The sequence below is a fragment of the Pagrus major genome, chromosome 19, assembly GCF_040436345.1.
Source record: "Pagrus major chromosome 19, Pma_NU_1.0".
NCBI classification, from domain to species: Eukaryota; Metazoa; Chordata; class Actinopteri; order Spariformes; family Sparidae; genus Pagrus; species Pagrus major.
Window position 1 is genome coordinate 9,303,712 of NC_133233.1, and position 17,793 is coordinate 9,321,504.

Here is a 17,793-nt window from a genome sequence, read left to right on the forward strand (position 1 = left end):
CCTCTTATGCTGGTCTTAGTTTGAAATAGTCTTTTATGTCCTTTGTTTGTCTTTACAGTGTAGCCCTCGCAATATACTACCACATAAAGAACAGGTATGTTTTCATTTTTTTCCCTAATCTATTCCTGAATTCCACAGTCCTGCATCAAATATCAGCATCAGAGTTTAGAAAAAGTTAAACATTGGCAGAAATAAAGTCACTTTTGTCCCTCTAGGTCTATGGTGAAATGTCAAGCTTTGTCCGATGGCTGATCTATGTGAAGACAGCAGGACAAACACTTTTTCATTTTTTTAATAAATTTGAACCTGATTCTGAATTCAGATATACAGTCAGGGATGAAAATATATTTTAAATGAATGTACTCTATTGTATTTTTATTCGTGTCTGGTATAATCTGATGTTCTTCCTATATTTTTGTCATTTCAGAGATGCCGACGGAAGAATGGTGTTAGACATTTTCGATGAGAAGCTGCATCCACTCTCGGTAAGGCCAAATTTCCATTACACGCAAGCTATAGAGCTGTCAGGATTCATCAAGACAAACCACACAAGCTGATGAACAGCAAATAAGCCTACACTGATCCAACATGGGGAAACGTGTTGAGTAATCTCAGGAGCCATCTGCATCATTCATGTGTATTTTCAGTTCCAATTTCTTTGGTTGACAATTGCAAGGTTTCAGTCCACATAACCACTTTTCTTTCTAACCTACAAAGCACTCCATTCAGAATGACTTCTCACTTATAAGGAAATGTCTTTGTAAGCAGCATGTGTTTCCATTTTGGTAAACATTCAGATCAAATGTTTTGTTTGTTGTCTTCATTTTCTAGAAGACTGAGATTCCTCCTGATTATGAAAAACACGACCCTGAGCAGAAACAGATCTACCGCTTTGTCAGGACGCTGTTCAGCGCCGCACAGCTCACTGCTGAGTGTGCCATTGTCACACTGGTAAGTGCATCTGTGTGTCTGTGTGTCTGTGTATTTCAGTGCTGACACCAGGAGGGAGTGTTGCTTCCTGGTTCTTTTTCTGCCCTCTTGTGTCATGTGCTGTCTTCTTTCTTAGACTCTTTTGTTTTAGACTATTTTTGTGGATCACATGAAATGCTCACTGTATCCCTCTGGAGATTGTGTTACCAAAATTGTTGGAATTCTCGCAGGAGGGGTGAGAAAATTGGAAGGTAACACAAAAATTGTGACAAGATCAGTTTGATCTGTGCCATTTCCTTTCGGAATTACTTTGGGGTTAAGTTGCCTGTAGTGAGGATATAATTGGTGCTTTACTGTACAGTCTGTTTTCTCCCTACGACATCCTGTGGTTCTCACCTGTATTAAAAAAGGGAAAACAAGGACACCTTTACCCCCCTTCTGTCCCTTATTCCTCCTCTTTCTCTCCTCCCCTGACTCTTTTTTTCTTCACCATCTGCTTTGTGAAAACATACAGATCTTCACTTAGATTCATGCAAAATAAGGTTGATTTATTTGTGTTGTTTTTCCTATGCTTCTTAATTATACTTAGTTTTATCAGCCATGTGCAATTGGAAATGAACTCTCTCCTTCCCCACTCATCTGCCCAGAAACATGTCTTTCAACAACCTTATTGCTCTGGCCGACACGTGTGTCCTTGCAGACTGGGAAGTGCAGGGTTAATATGGCTGGCCTAGTGGCCTAGTATTGAGTTACTCTTCTATTTGACAGAAGCACACATATGTGACCTATATGTATGAGTGAGCCCTTGTGTGTGACTGTAGTGGAAAAACAAGTACACTGATGCAAAGTACCTGTGACTGTCTACCTATCTTTATCCATGTGTAGGTGTAGTCTGACAAAAGTGTGTCAAACTTCACAAGATCACATGTGCACACACAGACACACAGCACAGTCTGGCACATGACCAGCCACTTCCAGTCCCCCAGAAGAAGGTCTGGCATGCCATCAGTAATTGAATAGGCCTGTTGGCTGGTGGTTATGGGCTAAGCTTAGCTGACACAGCTAACTTTAGACAAGAGAGTTGAGATGGAAGTTGGGCGTCTTCCTTCTCTTCCCCAATCATTACATCATAGGATAGGAAAGGGATCCTTAAATGTGAATATTTTCTGTTTTCTGCACTCCTCTATGACAGTAAACTGACTATTTTTGGGCCAGGGACAAAACAAAACATTTTAGGATGTCATCTTGGACTTTTGGAAATATGATTGATAATTTTCACAATTTTATCACATTTTATACCAATTTTATATATTAATTGAAGAAATTATGGACAATGAAAATAATCGTTAGTTGCTGCCATATTTGTCACCCTTTGCGTTGTAAACTTGTTAGATGTGTAGCATGTAGCATTCACACTGGCTGTTCATGTAGCATGAGTTAGCTACCTAGCTAATGTCAGTCAAACCATGTGCAGTGTTTTTGTCTATCACTGCACAATCGCTTCATCCTAGCGCTCCCCAGCACCCTTCCAGCTGTTTTCTACCAGAAGATAAATGTTCTATGGAAACCAGGCATAGTGTGTTATAAACATTTACTTATTTAGCCTAATTGTAGATGTTTCATGTTCACGATTGATATTCTGCTCCTGCACTGAAACATTTACCTACACTAAATGAACAGTCCTGTTCTGGTAACAGATAATACATTATGTAGCTTTTTTGAACTTAAAAGCACAACTTTAAATCATCTTGATAGAAGTGTCTTGTAATAGGGTGAATGGTATCACTGTCACAGCCACTCGGCCCCTCTATCACTTATTTCTGCACTATGTAACTTCGGTCAGAGAGGGTAGGATCACAGTGTTACATACATGTTTACTTAAAACATTTTCAAGACATTATATTGTTATGACGTAATGAGTTTTGTTTGTCGTTGGCACTTTACATTACATCTGACAAATAGTTACAGACCAGAAACAGTAGGGATGCTAAATCACACAAAATGGCAATTTCTACATAATGTTGCTTTAAATAAGAAACACCACATGTTGATGGTTTGGAGTTTACACTTTGGATTCTGACGAATGGTGTATAGTAGTTAAAAACACCACCAGTCACTGATGTGGCCATTAATGGATTCTTCTATTTAACTGAGTGAACCACTAACTGTAAATCAAGTGCTTGATGCTTTGGCTTCCCACTGTAATGAATAATAGATGTGATTTGACTCTCCTAAAAAAAAAGGACATAGCATGTTGTTTAATCAGTGTTAAACATTTTCTTTTCATAACATTTAGAACATCCTCTGTTTCAGAAATGAGTCAGAGGTTAGTTGAATCTTTGGAGACCAGTTTCTCTGTCTGGTAAGAAACCTCATCTGTGACATCAGCCCAAAATACAGAAAACAAAATTGGGGTTCACAAGGCTACTCTCTGCCAACCCCACTGCCTCTGGATCCTATGTTGTGCTTGTTTGTAGTTTTTTCTCTCGGCTGTTGCATTCATATCGCTCAGCATGTGGTCTGGCTCACATTTCATGCGGGCTTTCTTCAGTTGTGTTTGCTGCCTGCTGCCAGATGAGTGTATATCTAGTGTCTGTTGGCAGACTCTGGGCCACAACAGAGATACCTTAGCATTGCCTGCAGGCAGAAAGTCCAACTGGGCATGCCTTGTCCAATTACCTACCTGAGCTGTGCTAGTGGGCATGACAAACCAGGCTGCATAAAAGGATAAAAAATATTTCCATTTCTTGTTCTCCCTTCTCTTTGCTTCTCCATTTGTCTGAACCACAAGGAAGGTACCATTATATATTTAGTAATCAAATGATAAAAATCATCATGTAACAGGTAAAAGTCTTCTAGGGTTCTGTTTAGGTTTCTAAGTGACATAATACTGACAGTTCTGCCACTGTGCAGATTCAAACAGCATTATAATAAGTTGAATGCACTGTCTGTTTTTTTCTGTCAGGCTTGTCATCTGAGATGACAGTTTTCAAAGTTTTAATTTTCTGTAGCTGGTCTGAATTCAGTTGAGCCTGCAGTCAACTGTATTTAAGGGAAATAAACAAATGTAATTCCCAGTCAGCTGGGGAAAGAATGCTATCACATGAGTAAGATTTATTGTTTGTTTTAGACCATATCTGTTACAAAATGAAATAGACTGTAGTATACTGAAGTTGGACATTTTTTAAAATGACAAAATAGAAGTACCAAATCTTTACGGAACTACATCACAATTTATATAAAAAATGGAAAAGTACAAAAAATGCTGTTTATACCACACATGCATTGTATTTTTTGTGTGTAGTGGGAGATGAATGAGCTTTTATGAGGAAGATTTAATGTATATTGTAGCTTCCATCAGCCAGCTAGATGTGTATCTTCATGCAGCAGATCACTGCGACTTTCATCTTTGACAACAGCCATAAAATCAAATAGAATACATTCTCTCTTTTGAACAAAGTGATGATCAGTGGATCACAAGAATGAGCTTCTGTACAAGTATTCCAACTTGTATGAAACAGGTGCCTGCGGGCTCAGTGTGCTATGTGATCTGTAGACTGTGGGAATTCTGGCTGCTGAAAAAAAGGAAGAGAAATGGAAATGGGGAGAGAGACAGAGAGATGGAGTGTTTCGATCCCCATATATATTTTAATGAGCGAGCTCTGGGGGAGCTGGATTTCATCAGCTTTTGACATCTTGTTATTTTGGTTTTTACCTGGAGGCAGTGTAGGCAGGAGACTGCAAAACCGGAAAGCAGCCAACTACCTCTGCAACTGAATGTAGAGAGGGAGAGCAGAGGCTAATTAAACACAGAAACAAACAGGAGGACTTGCTTATTACATAAGTATTGGATGATACATTAATATAAATATTGTTGAAAACACAGAATCCACAGGGATCTTACATGTGATGCATCTCTTTCTCAGGTGTATTTGGAGAGGCTCCTGACCTACGCTGAGATCGACATTTGCCCTGCCAACTGGAAGCGTATCGTGTTAGGAGCCATCCTCCTGGCATCGAAGGTCTGGGATGACCAGGCGGTCTGGAACGTCGACTACTGCCAAATTCTCAAGGATATCACTGTGGAGGACATGTGAGTTGCTGGACAAACACATGAATCACTAATCAAATATTCGCTGTTAAGATAAAAAATGTCTGATTGAACATGAGTAAACATTTGCCGCAAACTGGATTTCCGCAGTGTAAAAAAAAATCAGCAATGCAAAGAGCGGTTGGGGCAGTTTCTGGCAACAAGAGAGGAAAGTCATATAATCAGTCAAGTTTGGTAAAAGATGTGATGTAATGAAATGTAAAACAAATAGTCAGAAATCCTCCTCAAACTTTCTGAAAGAAGTAAAAAAAAGACAGCAAATAAATCGATTTATTTTCTGTTGATTCTCTCTTCATCTCCCGTTGAGGAACTCACATTTAGGGTCGTCCATGCTGAGAATAGTCTGTGTTTAGAGTCGGCCAAGGTTCAAGAGGTGTTGAGAATCGCATGTATGGTGGTCTGGACAAGTTTAGAGTGACCTCTGGCCAATCTGTCTGACACCCTTCAATGTCTTTTGTTGTGCCTCTTGGATTCGTCCCAAAAAAGGCAGCGATGCAGTAGGTTGGCTCAGTTAAATACAACTCAGCCTTATGATGAAGTGTCATCACCTAATGTTGTCTACTCTTTGTTAGAGCAATATTTATGCATATACCAATGGAACTATCTTCCAGGTATTATTGCATCTTTCCCAGTGAGGAAACTTTATATTCAGCTGGTTTATTAGTTCCTAACGATCTGACATTTAAGGTGCATGGCTAGATATCAAGTTTAATAGAAATGTTCCTGGAGCAATAAGTTGGATATTTTTTGGATTGTATGGCATTTTTAGACAACATTATCTTTAATTACAAATGAAATCACCATTGCCATGTGTGAAACAGGGAAGAAGCATCTTGAGCATGAGGGCCCACCTCTCAGTCATATATACCGCATCCGGCTCAAATCCACAGGAATCTTGGCGAGCTTATTCTAAGGGGCAACACGATGCTGCAGACGTGTTGCCGCTGCTGTGGCCTCTGACCACTGATGCATTCACACTGACTGGATATTCTTGTCCTTGGGCTCAGATTTTAAAGAGTTGTGATGGTAATCCACCTGTCTGGGACTCTCTCCAGCGAGAGGAGCCCAGCATGTGCTTCTGCTGTGCTCCCATAAGACAATATTACCGGACAGTGCTTGACCAGAGATTTCCTCGGAAAATCTACTTTAGTCTTTTTAAAATCCGTGCTGGGGAACCTTGCCGGCTGAATTCCCCTTTCCACCCCTCAACAGACTCAAGTGACTGTGAAATAACTGCAGGGGAGCCTGGGAAAAATTATGAGGAGTGGAGAAAGGCAAAAAGAAATGGATGAGAATAGCTGAATGAGTGCCACAAAGAGATAAAAAAGAAGCTGCGTTATTAGGCAGTTTGGCTACAGCGGAGTCTAAATTTAGCTTGTCTGTTGCTGCATGCCTGTAAATGTGCGTGGGTGGGGAACAAAGGCTAGGAAGAGGAGAAGGATAGTGCTTCTTATGCAGGTTACAATGCAGAAGAAGTCAGTCATGACTGAAGATAAACAGATGAAAGCAGCTGTCAACACACTGCAGAAGGGATCACAGAGCTATGCAGCATGGAGCAATGCATGACAATAGCATTTTCAGGATGTGGGATTAATACGCTTTCTTACACATAATGCTCAGAGCCCTTTTGCTTAGATATCTCTCGTTTTAAGGATGAAGGCTTATGTTTGGTGGGTGTACGAGGGATTTATTCAGTATATGTGTATTGGCACTGTTCATGTGAAAATAACACCCACCGTCTGTGTAAGGTGATGGATTTGCCAGGATGGTCTAATGAGTACGCTCTGCCTCTCTGTATCCTCCTCCGGCTCTCAGTACACAATTTATTCTAATTTGATCTAACTAACTTTATTTCTGGTCCCTACCGAGATATCAGATTTTTTTTTTTCAACTCACGCGTCCTCTCTCTCTCTCTTTCTCTGACAACAGGAATGAGCTGGAGCGTCAGTTTCTAGAGCTGCTGCAGTTCAACATCAATGTGCCGTCCAGTGTCTACGCCAAGTATTACTTTGACCTGCGCTCAATGGCTGAGGCCAACAACCTCAGCTTTCCCCTGGAACCCCTCAGCAGGGACAAAGCCCAGAAACTAGAGGTGAGTAGCAAACACCCAAAAATTGGATTTTGATGTGGAGCTCAGGTCATACAGAAACAAAAATAAGAAAAAATCTTAAAAACCAAGCCCAATTTATTGTGGCCTGAGGATGTGGAATACAGTGAACCAAGGCCAGCCCACTAATTAGTATTGTGAAGGCACCACACACAAAACACAGACTGGAGATTGTCTGCTGGGTGAAGGACAGGGTGTACTGCTGTTTTGATGAGTAATTAGCTTCACTGCCTCAACATCTGTCTCCCTCCCTATCTGCGACTAATGCGGTTAATGTTTAAAACAAAGAAACAGCGATAAGTGATGCATCATTGCCTTGCTTTTTTTACTCCATCCAAAAAATTCTCAGTTTGACCAAAGTAGACCTTGTCATGGCAGGACAAGCATAGCTGTTATTGATAAAATCAAAGTCTACATAACATTTACTTTTGCCTGTGTCAGGGCTCTGGTATGACTTACTTACACTTAATGGATCTGAGCCATTTGTTAATGTTATTCGTTCACCTGTGCCTTTCTTGCTATGACAAGTCAAAATGTCTGCTGGTGTTACTGGAGTAATGTGCTGGTGAAGTACGACAGAGCCTAATTTGTAGAAATATGGCTGGATTTATGTGATGTCATGAAACTGCATAGCCCAATAAAAACAGGCTAAGATCTCCAACACTAACAAAAATATCAAGTGAGTGAGCGTCATGCTAATTAACCAAGGTTTGTAGATGCCTACACAGTCGTGAGAAGAGGCCTCATAAGACAACATGAAAGCCAAAACACTTTGATACTTTAATAAATGTGTTTTGCTGATTATCACTTCAGGTTTTAGTTTACCCTCACATCATGTTTCAAAACTATCTAAATACTTAAACCCAATAATAACATACGATGGGACGAAACCAAAACAAAAGAGCCAGTGACCCTTCAGCCAAAATGCTGGGATTTTTAAATTCAGATTGCCACCTCTCATCGTACAAACACTGACAAAGACCACAACGAATTACTGTAATAAACCAAATTGTAGGCCTGGCCATCTCCATCTTATTCCTGCTGTGTTTTGACTTTCAGGCCATCTCGCGGTTGTGTGATGACAAATACAAGGACTTGAGGAAACAAGCCAAGAAACGGTCAGTGAGCGCAGACAACCTGACTGTGGTGCGGTGGTGTCCAGCCATCATCTCCTAACACCGGCTGCCTGCAGCACGGAGTCTGTCAGACAATACTGTACTGCATTTCTGCCTGGTAAGCAGGCAAACCAGGTGGGCAGCAGTCCTGTGGATCAGTGGGTCTGTCTGGAATTCACACACATATACACACACACTCACACAACCTTGCACTTTTAAGTGTGATTGCACCCTCTCTGGTCGTTGTACATAAAAGAAATCCCACTCGCTGCCTGCACTGAACCAAACAGAGCTGAGCTGAACCAAACTGAAGTATGTGATTGAACGTTGTTGGGATGACAACCTTGACTGCAGAAGAAAAAGTGGACAAACGAAATACAGCTGACAACATGAGAGACTGTGTGAAGTTGGGAAAAGAAGATAGGAACCAGCTAAATGCGAAGCAGCGACAGCGTTCCATAATTCCCTCTGAGGCTCGACTGGCTTGTGCAGTCGATCGAGGGAAGTCGTGTACATTCCTTTCATTTTAATCTTCTGCTTCAGTTTCTTAGCTGAGGCAGGAGATGATTTTTGACAGCTTACAGGCACATTTTAAAATTCTAAAATGCTCAATTCCTCAATTTGTGTCAGTGTTTTGTTGGTGTTTATCTGTTCTTTTGCATTCCCATCCAGCCAAAACCTCTGACAAATAAAAGACATGTACATTCCTCTGCTCACTGGAGTGTACAGTTGATACATTTAACTGGACTACATATCATTCACTCACCTGACAAGAATATTCCACCGAGTATTCATTTACATTGTAGCCATTTAACTGAAGAGAGCTAACATTGGATAAAGCAAGTCAGTGTTTGGCTCAGCTGCGCTTTGACAGGACCTGGGAATTCATTTTTTTCTGTTCCAGTTACAGAACAGCTTCTCATATACAGCTCCTCACTTAAAGCAATATTCATGCATTGCTTTGTTGTAGTGATCAAAATACGATGAAGCATGCATACTTGGGAGAAGACTGACTGGAAATCACTGCTCTCAGTCAGATGTGAGACATACTGTAGAGCTTGTGTTGTACTTAATTCACTGCCATTGTCCTGACCTGTGGTGCCTGTAATAAGCTAGTTTAACACTTCTCCCCCTTTCTACTGGAGGAATAGAACAAATAACTGAAGTATTTTTTTTTCTTTAACATTTTGTACGGTTCTTCCAGCTTACAAAGAAATAGCACAAATGGTATATTGACATGTAGGAGCCACTAAAAGCATGATTTCTTCAGGGTTGTTTTTTGGTGTTTTGGAGAAGAGCAAAATGAATGAAAAAGCATTAAGTGACGATTGAAACACTGCATACAAAAAGATAGATTGTATACATTGTGCTAAATTGTCCCTGTACAGTGTAAATACAGCGCCAGTGTGCAAAATCTGTAGACTGAGTTCATACTGTAAAAAAAAAAACAGAATGATGGTAGAATATTTATATTGGGTCAGTTTTTACTGTACATGAGGCGGACAGTTAATAAGTTTGACTCCTTGTTCCTATGACAAATCAAGTAAAGACAAAGTATTAAGATTTAAATGGGAGACACCACTTAAGATTTTTTGTCTGTTTTCTTGTTACGATGTTTTCTCACTTCAGAAAATGCCAGGTTTTTATGTGTTACAAACTGTTTATGGTATATAGATAATACAAGACAATTCAGGCTTATTTTATGACTTGTAATAATTTTTTTTTTAACCCTACTGTGTGGAAGCATTGCCAGATTTGTATGTTTTTAAGGAATGATGCTTGTTTTTTTATGGAGCCCTGCAGTTGACAAAATTATGTAAAAGGTTATCAAGTCAAAAACACAATATAAATAAATGCATCAATCAATAATGTAAAAAAAATAGTTTTTTAAACTTAATTAGTTTTCCTGTTCTTTATCTTTCACTAGCTCATTTTATTTCTGAGCTCCATCATTTTCCTATTATTTTGGTCTTGGTCCACTGCAAGTGTAGATAAGTGTTCTCCTATTGTGTTCTCCTCTGCTTGGTCAATCGACTTTATTTTGGGATGACATCATGCAAATAAAAAACACGTTTTGGGGGGCTTTTGTAAAATAAGCAAATATAAAACCTCCATAGTAATAATCAACCTTGTTTGCATTTAAAGGTTCCTTGTTAACAGTTTAATGGTTGTCTATTGGGAAAATGGGTTTTGAGTAAAATAATTGTTTGTGTTGCAGTACCTCGAGTCGGGAAATGAGTTTGTGAAAGCTAAATAGACAAGTAAAAACTAAAGTTTTCAGTTAGATCAATAGGAAGGATCAATATAAATGGTTTCTACATTTTTTTACCAACTGATTGAAGAATAGAGGAAACGTCTCCTGCTTTATATATACACTAAAACTATTTATTAATGATTTCATTCAACCTTTTACAACATTTTGTCTGTTTTGGGACTCCGTAGTGTCTTGCATTTACTGGAAACAAGTGAAAACTTTTTTTTCATGAACAAATCTCTTCCTGTTTGCTATTTCCTTGACATTTCTCAAATCAGAAACAGGACAATATACAGGGATGATGTAGATGGAAAACTTATTAAATCATTGAGTTGATTGGTTTATTCATTCTAGTTTTCACACTTGAATGAGTTGATGAAAGTGTGAAGTAATGCTTCTATTATATAAACCTTTTAATAGTGGTTTGCCTTATGATCAACTGGATTCACAGTTTCCTCCACTACATCATTAAAATAGGCAGTAAACTGTATTCTTAGAAATATCATGACGTAACCTGGAAATGTCTGACTAAGGCACAAAGAGAGCTTATTTTATTGCATTTTTTCTTCGTAACACAAAAGGTCAGATAAAGGTCCAAACTGAAATGTGACACCAGTGTACCCTCCTTCAGCAGTGTAGGTTATTTGTTGCATTTCATTGGCAACTTCCACGTCTGAGATTCAAGTTCTGTTGTTTGTCAAGCTAATAGAGAATCAGTCAGTCAGTGTGAGCAGCAGGTATGAGAAGGGACAGAACTGTACCAAAGTCACGGAGAAAATGAAGGACGATCCTGTCCGACGTGTTGCTCGGACCTGGCCCCCTTGCACATGAAGTATATGAAAAGGTGTTGGGGACTTTGGAAAGAGAGCTGTTGTTCTGCATGGTGCTTTGAATGAGTGGAAAAATAAGGTGCAAAAATGTGTCTTTAGGAAAGTAACGTTACTGGAGTTGCTGTTGTGAGTTCAAACCTTTTGAGATATTCAAAGATTGTATATCCTATTTATTGTATGTGTGTGTGCATACAGCCCAAGTCTGGTGTTTTCTGGACACGGAGGTGTAAGCGTTGATGCCATGTGGTCAACTATGGTGAGTCCTGAGGTGGAAAATTGACTCCAACAGCAAAGAACTTGGGCCTGTGGCGTCCTGTCGGCTGGTTAGGTGTGTGTCATAGCCTTGTGCACTGAACTCTACCTCTGCATAGAGTTTTACTTTTCTCTTGATTTTTTCTTCCTCTCTTTAGCGACAATTTTTTGGATTTCACCGATTCAGCTTTGATCATGACGATTTCCTGTGCTAACATCAGTCAACTGCTGTGACCGTTTTTTTTCATTGATTGATATTTTCAACAAGTTGTACTGTATTCTGTTGTTATCGTTGTTATTGTCATTGTATTATTTTGTTTTCAGTGAGTCAGTCATTCTGTTTATGTTCTCAGTTTGCCAAACTCAGATCTCTCTCTGTTCTCTCTTTTTCTCTGTATGATTTCAACTATGATTTATAGAAACTGCTCCCAATTCTTCTCTTCTAAAGCAATGTTTAGAAAACCCTGTGCAAGAATTAAACTTTAAAACCTTGCAATAAATCCTGTGTTTCTCTTGTTTCATCTGAAGGATCAATTCACACAAAGTGGAAGAGGTAATAGAAACACACACACACATACACACACACACACACACACATCAATCATGGTGGTATCACAAGTCCTTCCCACAATATTTCAATATGTACTGTATTGTACAACTGATGTGACTACGCTGGGTTTCTTCTCCAAGAAAGAACCATTTAAATGGCTTAGAGCGAGTGGTAATGCAGAGATTACTAGGGACACATTTAATCCTCCGTATTAGCCTTGATTTGCATTTCAATCGCCGCTCTGGTAATTGCCATACGAGTCAATTCGGTGCAACGAAGAGGTTGCTGCGAGCTTTAAAGGGAGCAATTGCTACATCAAGGACTTCCTTTTGAAATACTGTACGCAGATAAACAAACTCACCTTTTGAAAAACACATCTCTTGGTTTAATGAGCGCCACAGTTTACAGTCTCTCATTTCCTGTCAGAGAATTGAAGTGGATTCCAGCTTTATTCTGAATGGTCTAGATTCAGTCTCATCACTCCTCACCCACCTCATAGATGGTTTCAGGGGTTAAGGATGGTTAGAGATGACTGGAGGCTAAGAGATTGTGTCTGTGTCTTGCTCAGGATATTGTCTCTTAGGAGAAGCAAGACTTTGATGTTCTAGAGACAGCTTTACACAAGAGGGGCTTCATGTGTCAGGACCATTTATTGTTTCTAACAGTTGGAACAGAACAGAAGGCCAATGGTAACACTATTGAGGCTTTTTCCCCCCATCATGCCATGTTGTATATCCTTGTGCACCTATTGATCTCTTAGTATTAAGAAACCAAACACCTTCAACCCAAAGTGTAAGTAAACACCTGAAAATCACTTAATTCCTTGGAGAGATCGAAGCCATGTGGTGGAATTACCCAGTCTCAGACATAAAAAGTACAGATTATAGGCCTTTCAGACACAATGCGACAACAGCACCACTGTGCTCTGAAACCCATTATTTCCAGTGGCTTGCACAGCACCAACGCTGCTGTGTCGAGCAGTACTGAACCCAGTGGTGAGCAGTTTGTCTGAAAGCCCAATAAAAAGTGACCATCTTATACCTTGGTGTACAAAACAATTAAAGGGAGGTTTTATTGCTTAGACATGTTTAAATCATTGTGTTAGATGCTAAATATCCAGCATTACTGAAAATATTTTGTAGCTAGCCATAATAATAGAGGTCGACCAATGTATAGGTCGGCCAATATTTGCCTATCACAGATATTTTGGTGTCGGCCTATATGTCGTCAATATAAAAACTCTTGTATTTACAGAATATAATGCAGGAAAAACATGCTTGGGGTAAATTTAAATTATTACATTTACAGTGAAATTTACTGTGTCAGTGCACTCGTCTTTTGAGATGATAAAAGTGTATTGTTAAACTTCCTCCATTGGAATTAATAATATCAGCATCGGCCCAAAATGCGCATATCGGTCGGGCTCTACATATTATTTTCAGCAAATTCTTGCCAATCCACACCTCCAACAGACATGGAGCAACTTTCTTGTGTTGTGTTTCTGGCCTCTTGGCAAATGTAAGTCCAGTATTCACAGTCTCCTGAGCTCTGTTTTGGTCTCCACCAAAAAATCTCCACTGTGTTGAGCAGCTTTGTGTGTCTCTCCTGTTTGGTGCTGGATAGACAGTGTACCGTTTTCTGAAAACATATTCCTGCATGCTGGAAACAAGGTCAGGGGCTGACGGAGGCCGGTGTGATGACAGCGAACACAGTGCTGAGGTGATTTAGAAGGGCTCTGACCAGGACTCTGACTGCAGGGATGACAAAGGCACAAGCGGGTTCAGGTGGGGACAGGAGAGAGGTGAAATGAGAGGGGATTTAATGTTTTATGTTTTAAATTCTTACACATTGTACCTTTAAGATGATGAAACCATGTCTTAAAACTGCAGTGCTACAATGTTGTACAGCTGCTGAAGGAAAAAAGACGCTATAAATCTTGTGATCTGCGAAGTCTCAAGGGATTTTCTGTGGTCCTCTGGTGATGAATTCATCATCATGAACAGTGTGGCAAAGACAGAAAGAGCCTGAGAGAGACAAAAAAAACTCTCTCACTCTGCATCACTTTATTTAATCATTGTCTTCATGCCCTGTGGTGCAGTGGGGATGTTTGTGTCACACCTGCGGATTGATACAAGGGATATTATTTTTAAACACAACATAAAAACTGCGGAAAACTCCCAAGTAGAAGCTGGTGGACAGGTGGGAAATGGCACAGTCTAAAAATGAAATAATAGTTAGCCTGTATGGAAATGGCACTAATTGTGTCAAACAAGAAGGGGAAGATGGTGAAAAAACCTTTTGCCAACACAGCATCAAATACAGCCATGAAGGTCATTCATACTCTATCACAGACACAATAATCCTTAAACTGAAAGGCAGATATTCCCCTCTGAGAATAATCTACGGCCCAGATGCTTCACAGAAACTATTATAACGCCCCTTTCACTTTGATGCAGCTTACGTCTGTGACAAAACATACGTCTGGCTTCTCACAGCGCGGCGCGTGCATTCTATAGTTGGCTGAGGACAATCAAGTGCATCTAATATTACATTTGTAAACCTGCAAACATTTAGTAAAGAGCAAATTGCTAAACACTGAATTCAGTAACTACAAAAAATACAAAACATTGCTGTTAATATTATTGGGTCTATATCATCATAAATGTGCCCACCTGAGAAGATGGTACATTCCAGTTTAACGAGGCTGAAGAGCTGACAGTGCCGATCCTCCTCACCATCTCCTCCTCACATTAATTTTAATTTTGAAATGTTTGCTCGTGGATGGAAACAGGCACAGGCCCTGAGCTATCTTTCAGGTTCATGAACTAACTAACAGTACCAGTCACTCATCTGTAGTGGGAGTGAGAGTATCAGGGTGCTGTAGGGCTGTAAGTTTCATTTTGGGGTTTAAATTCAGCTTCAGTTTTAGGGTTTTTTTTGACAAAACTTCTTGGAGTTTTAATAAATGGATTATAATGGCCTATCATTACTGTTGGTAATAAAACTCTGCCTCACTTGGTTCATTGCTCACCTGTCCTTTACATGGAATGGCAGTGCTACAGTGCCCACTTATGCACCCAAGTTTAATATCATACACTGTCTATAACAGAGTCATGTATATATTTCCATTCTGAGCCTTGCCATCCATTCAAAATGAGCCATGTGGGATTCTAACTGTGAGTCAGTGTGGAAGTGCTAATGACCATTGATCTATGGTGATTATGAGCCGAGCCGAGCTTTAGCCATGTGTCCCACCGGAGACCTTGTCCATGAGCGAGGGTGGCTGCAGCATGTGAGAAATGAACTGATTTGACTCTTTATGAGGGAGATCTGCACTCTGATTGTGACATTTGTTGAAGTACAGAAGATAAGTTAATTCTAAGTTTATAATTAATCTGATTTTGTTTTTAAAAAATGAATATAAATCAAATGAATGTCTGTTTTACTTGAGATTAATGATTAAACATGGTTTCACTTCATACCCATACTAAACGACTGTACAGTGGGCTCTTATCAGTCATAAACTGGCATCAGCTGTGGGAAAATACACTTTACAGCCTACTTACATTTCATGGGAGCTAATCCACAGTCTGCATATCTACATGTTTGCTTGATTCATTACTGGAAGATGCAGCGGTAAGTGCTTATATTTTTATGGAGCAGCCAGTTTGAACACGCTTGCCATTGTGCTTGAGAACTTAATACAGCAATTTAGAGTGAGTAAGCCAGGAGGCTTGTTACTCTCCTGTAAGGACGACCAGCAGCACCAAAATATCTCCGCAATGCCAGGATTGGGACGTGCCTTTGGAAGTGTGTTAAGAATAGACCCACAATGGGGCTCACTCCTGTCTTCTGTTGTCTCTGGACAGACGGTCTTCTGAAGGAGACAGAGGAAGAGGTAATTTGTGTGGTTCCCCCTGAGTCTTTCAGAGACTTGTGTGACTCAAATGGATCAGATTGGATTTTACCTACCAGAACCCGACATGTGTTCCCTCTAGGAGAGAGGGAGACAGAGTCAGGCTGCAGAGGGAACTTTCTGTCCATCAGCCTGGAGGTTATTGTGCTACTGGGAGCTCCTTAGAAGGGTGGAGGAGAAGTGGCTGGACAGGGAGTGAGCTGCTGGCTTAAGGGTTTACCTTGTGGCCTGGACTTTGAAGACTAGAAGATTTTGGAGGGCCTTGAGCACTGCAAGCATGGCGGGATCACGTGCTTCTGAGGTCATCTTTATCTCTGTCAATCACAGCATCACTTTGATGGGTGAGTTGACTTCACTGACAAAGTTCTGTAGTATATGTGCAGTAATATTTTTGGCTTTCCTACAGATGTATAAACCAACAGGCACTTTTTGCTGATTTTTGCGGTCTTGAGTTCTTTGCAAAATTTGCCTTTAGCACAAGTTTAACACCAGTGTGCTTATTTTTCAGGGAAGGTGTGGCTCATTGTGATGATCTTCCTCCGTATCCTGATCCTCCTCTTTGCTGGTTTTCCTCTCTACCAGGACGAGCAGGAGCGATTTGTGTGTAACACCATTCAACCCGGCTGCGCCAACGTTTGCTTCGATCTTTTCTCTCCCATCTCTCTTTTTCGCTTCTGGCTGGTGCAGCTCATCACCTTGTGTATCCCCTACATCATCTTTATAATCTACGTGGTCCACAAGGTCTCGAACGGCCTCACTGTGGAACTGAACTCCCCGGGTCACGTCAAAGCCTTGCCGCTGTTCAGCATCCACCAGGAGCCATTCAGCAAAACATCCGTAACCAAGATGGTGGCTGAGAGAGGGTGGGCCCGGTGCTTCACGGGAGCCTACATCCTCCATCTGATGTTCAGAACCTTGCTGGAGGCAGGGTTCGGGGCAGCTCACTATTATCTTTTTGGTTTCTACATCCCCAGGAGGTTCCTGTGCCAGCATCCACCATGCACTACCCAGGTGGACTGCTACATCTCCAGGCCCACTGAGAAGACCGTGATGCTCAACTTCATGCTCGGTGTGGCCGCTCTGTCCCTTTTCCTAAATGTGGTGGATTTTGTCTGCGCCATCAAGCGCTCTGTGGTGCAGAAGAGCAAGAGGAAAATGATGGTGGAGAAGATTTATGAAGAAGAGCAGTGTTTCCTCTCAGCTGGAGGCACCTCCAGAGCCACAGACCCAAGTTCCTCACTGGTTCAGCAGGATCCAGAGGTGGAGGTCGGTCCGACAGGGAGTTTTCGGAAGAGACAAAGCAGCAAGGGCTCTTGTGGAGAGGGATTGCTTGCTTCCGGCCAGGATCCACCCTCCCTGGAGCGCTCCTCTCTGCCATGCTCTCCAGGAGCTCCAGGGTGCAACACCAACGGGAACAATGGCTACTCTGTTTCGCAAGAGGAGGTTCTGGAGAGGAATGGCAGTGAGGTTGCTCTTTGCCCCCCAGAGCCAATGGGGACACCAAGATCCATTCGTGTCAGCAAACGTGGTCGTCTTAAACCGCCACCTCCACCCAAACGGGACCTTGGATCATCTCCCGGTGGGTCAGCAGGGCCCATTGGGGAAGTTTCCACAGCAACAGCGATCTGTACGAGGAGGGTTGGGCAGTATACGCTGGTTGAGCTGGCTAGCAATGCAGAGACACAGACCAATGATGATGGGCAAGAGAAAAGATCAGAGTGGGTATGA

The 17,793-nt window shown here is 41.0% G+C and overlaps 2 protein-coding genes across 5 annotated transcripts in view; both read left to right on the plus strand.

The window, feature by feature from the left end:
* Positions 1–12,099, plus strand: part of ccny (cyclin Y) — a 42,264-nt gene extending 30,165 nt beyond the window's left edge. For all 4 annotated transcript variants that reach the window (XM_073488405.1, XM_073488403.1, XM_073488404.1 and 1 more), the window contains 6 exons: positions 59–94; positions 428–485; positions 832–951; positions 4,857–5,023; positions 6,971–7,133; positions 8,208–12,099. In XM_073488405.1, coding sequence (XP_073344506.1) covers positions 59–94; positions 428–485; positions 832–951; positions 4,857–5,023; positions 6,971–7,133; positions 8,208–8,324 — 661 coding nt within the window. In that variant the 3' untranslated portion in view covers positions 8,325–12,099. The remainder of the gene's footprint in view (positions 1–58; positions 95–427; positions 486–831; positions 952–4,856; positions 5,024–6,970; positions 7,134–8,207) is intronic.
* Positions 12,100–16,342: 4,243 nt separating this feature from the next.
* gjd4 (gap junction protein delta 4) lies at positions 16,343–17,793 on the plus strand. The gene is made up of 3 exons (XM_073487874.1): positions 16,343–16,406; positions 16,574–17,335; positions 17,453–17,793. The coding sequence occupies exons 1-3, from the start codon at positions 16,343–16,345 to the stop codon at positions 17,791–17,793; spliced, it is 1,167 nt and encodes a 388-aa protein (XP_073343975.1).

Excerpts from the sequence above, each read along its gene's own strand:
- gjd4 (XM_073487874.1), top strand. The coding sequence starts at position 16,343 with ATGGCGGGATCACGTGCTTCTGAGGTCATCTTTATCTCTGTCAATCAC. Across the intron at positions 16,407-16,573 it reads TCACAGCATCACTTTGATGG|GGAAGGTGTGGCTCATTGTG; the intron begins GTGAGTTGACTT and ends CTTATTTTTCAG. Across the intron at positions 17,336-17,452 it reads GGATCCAGAGGTGGAGGTCG|GAGCTCCAGGGTGCAACACC; the intron begins GTCCGACAGGGA and ends CATGCTCTCCAG.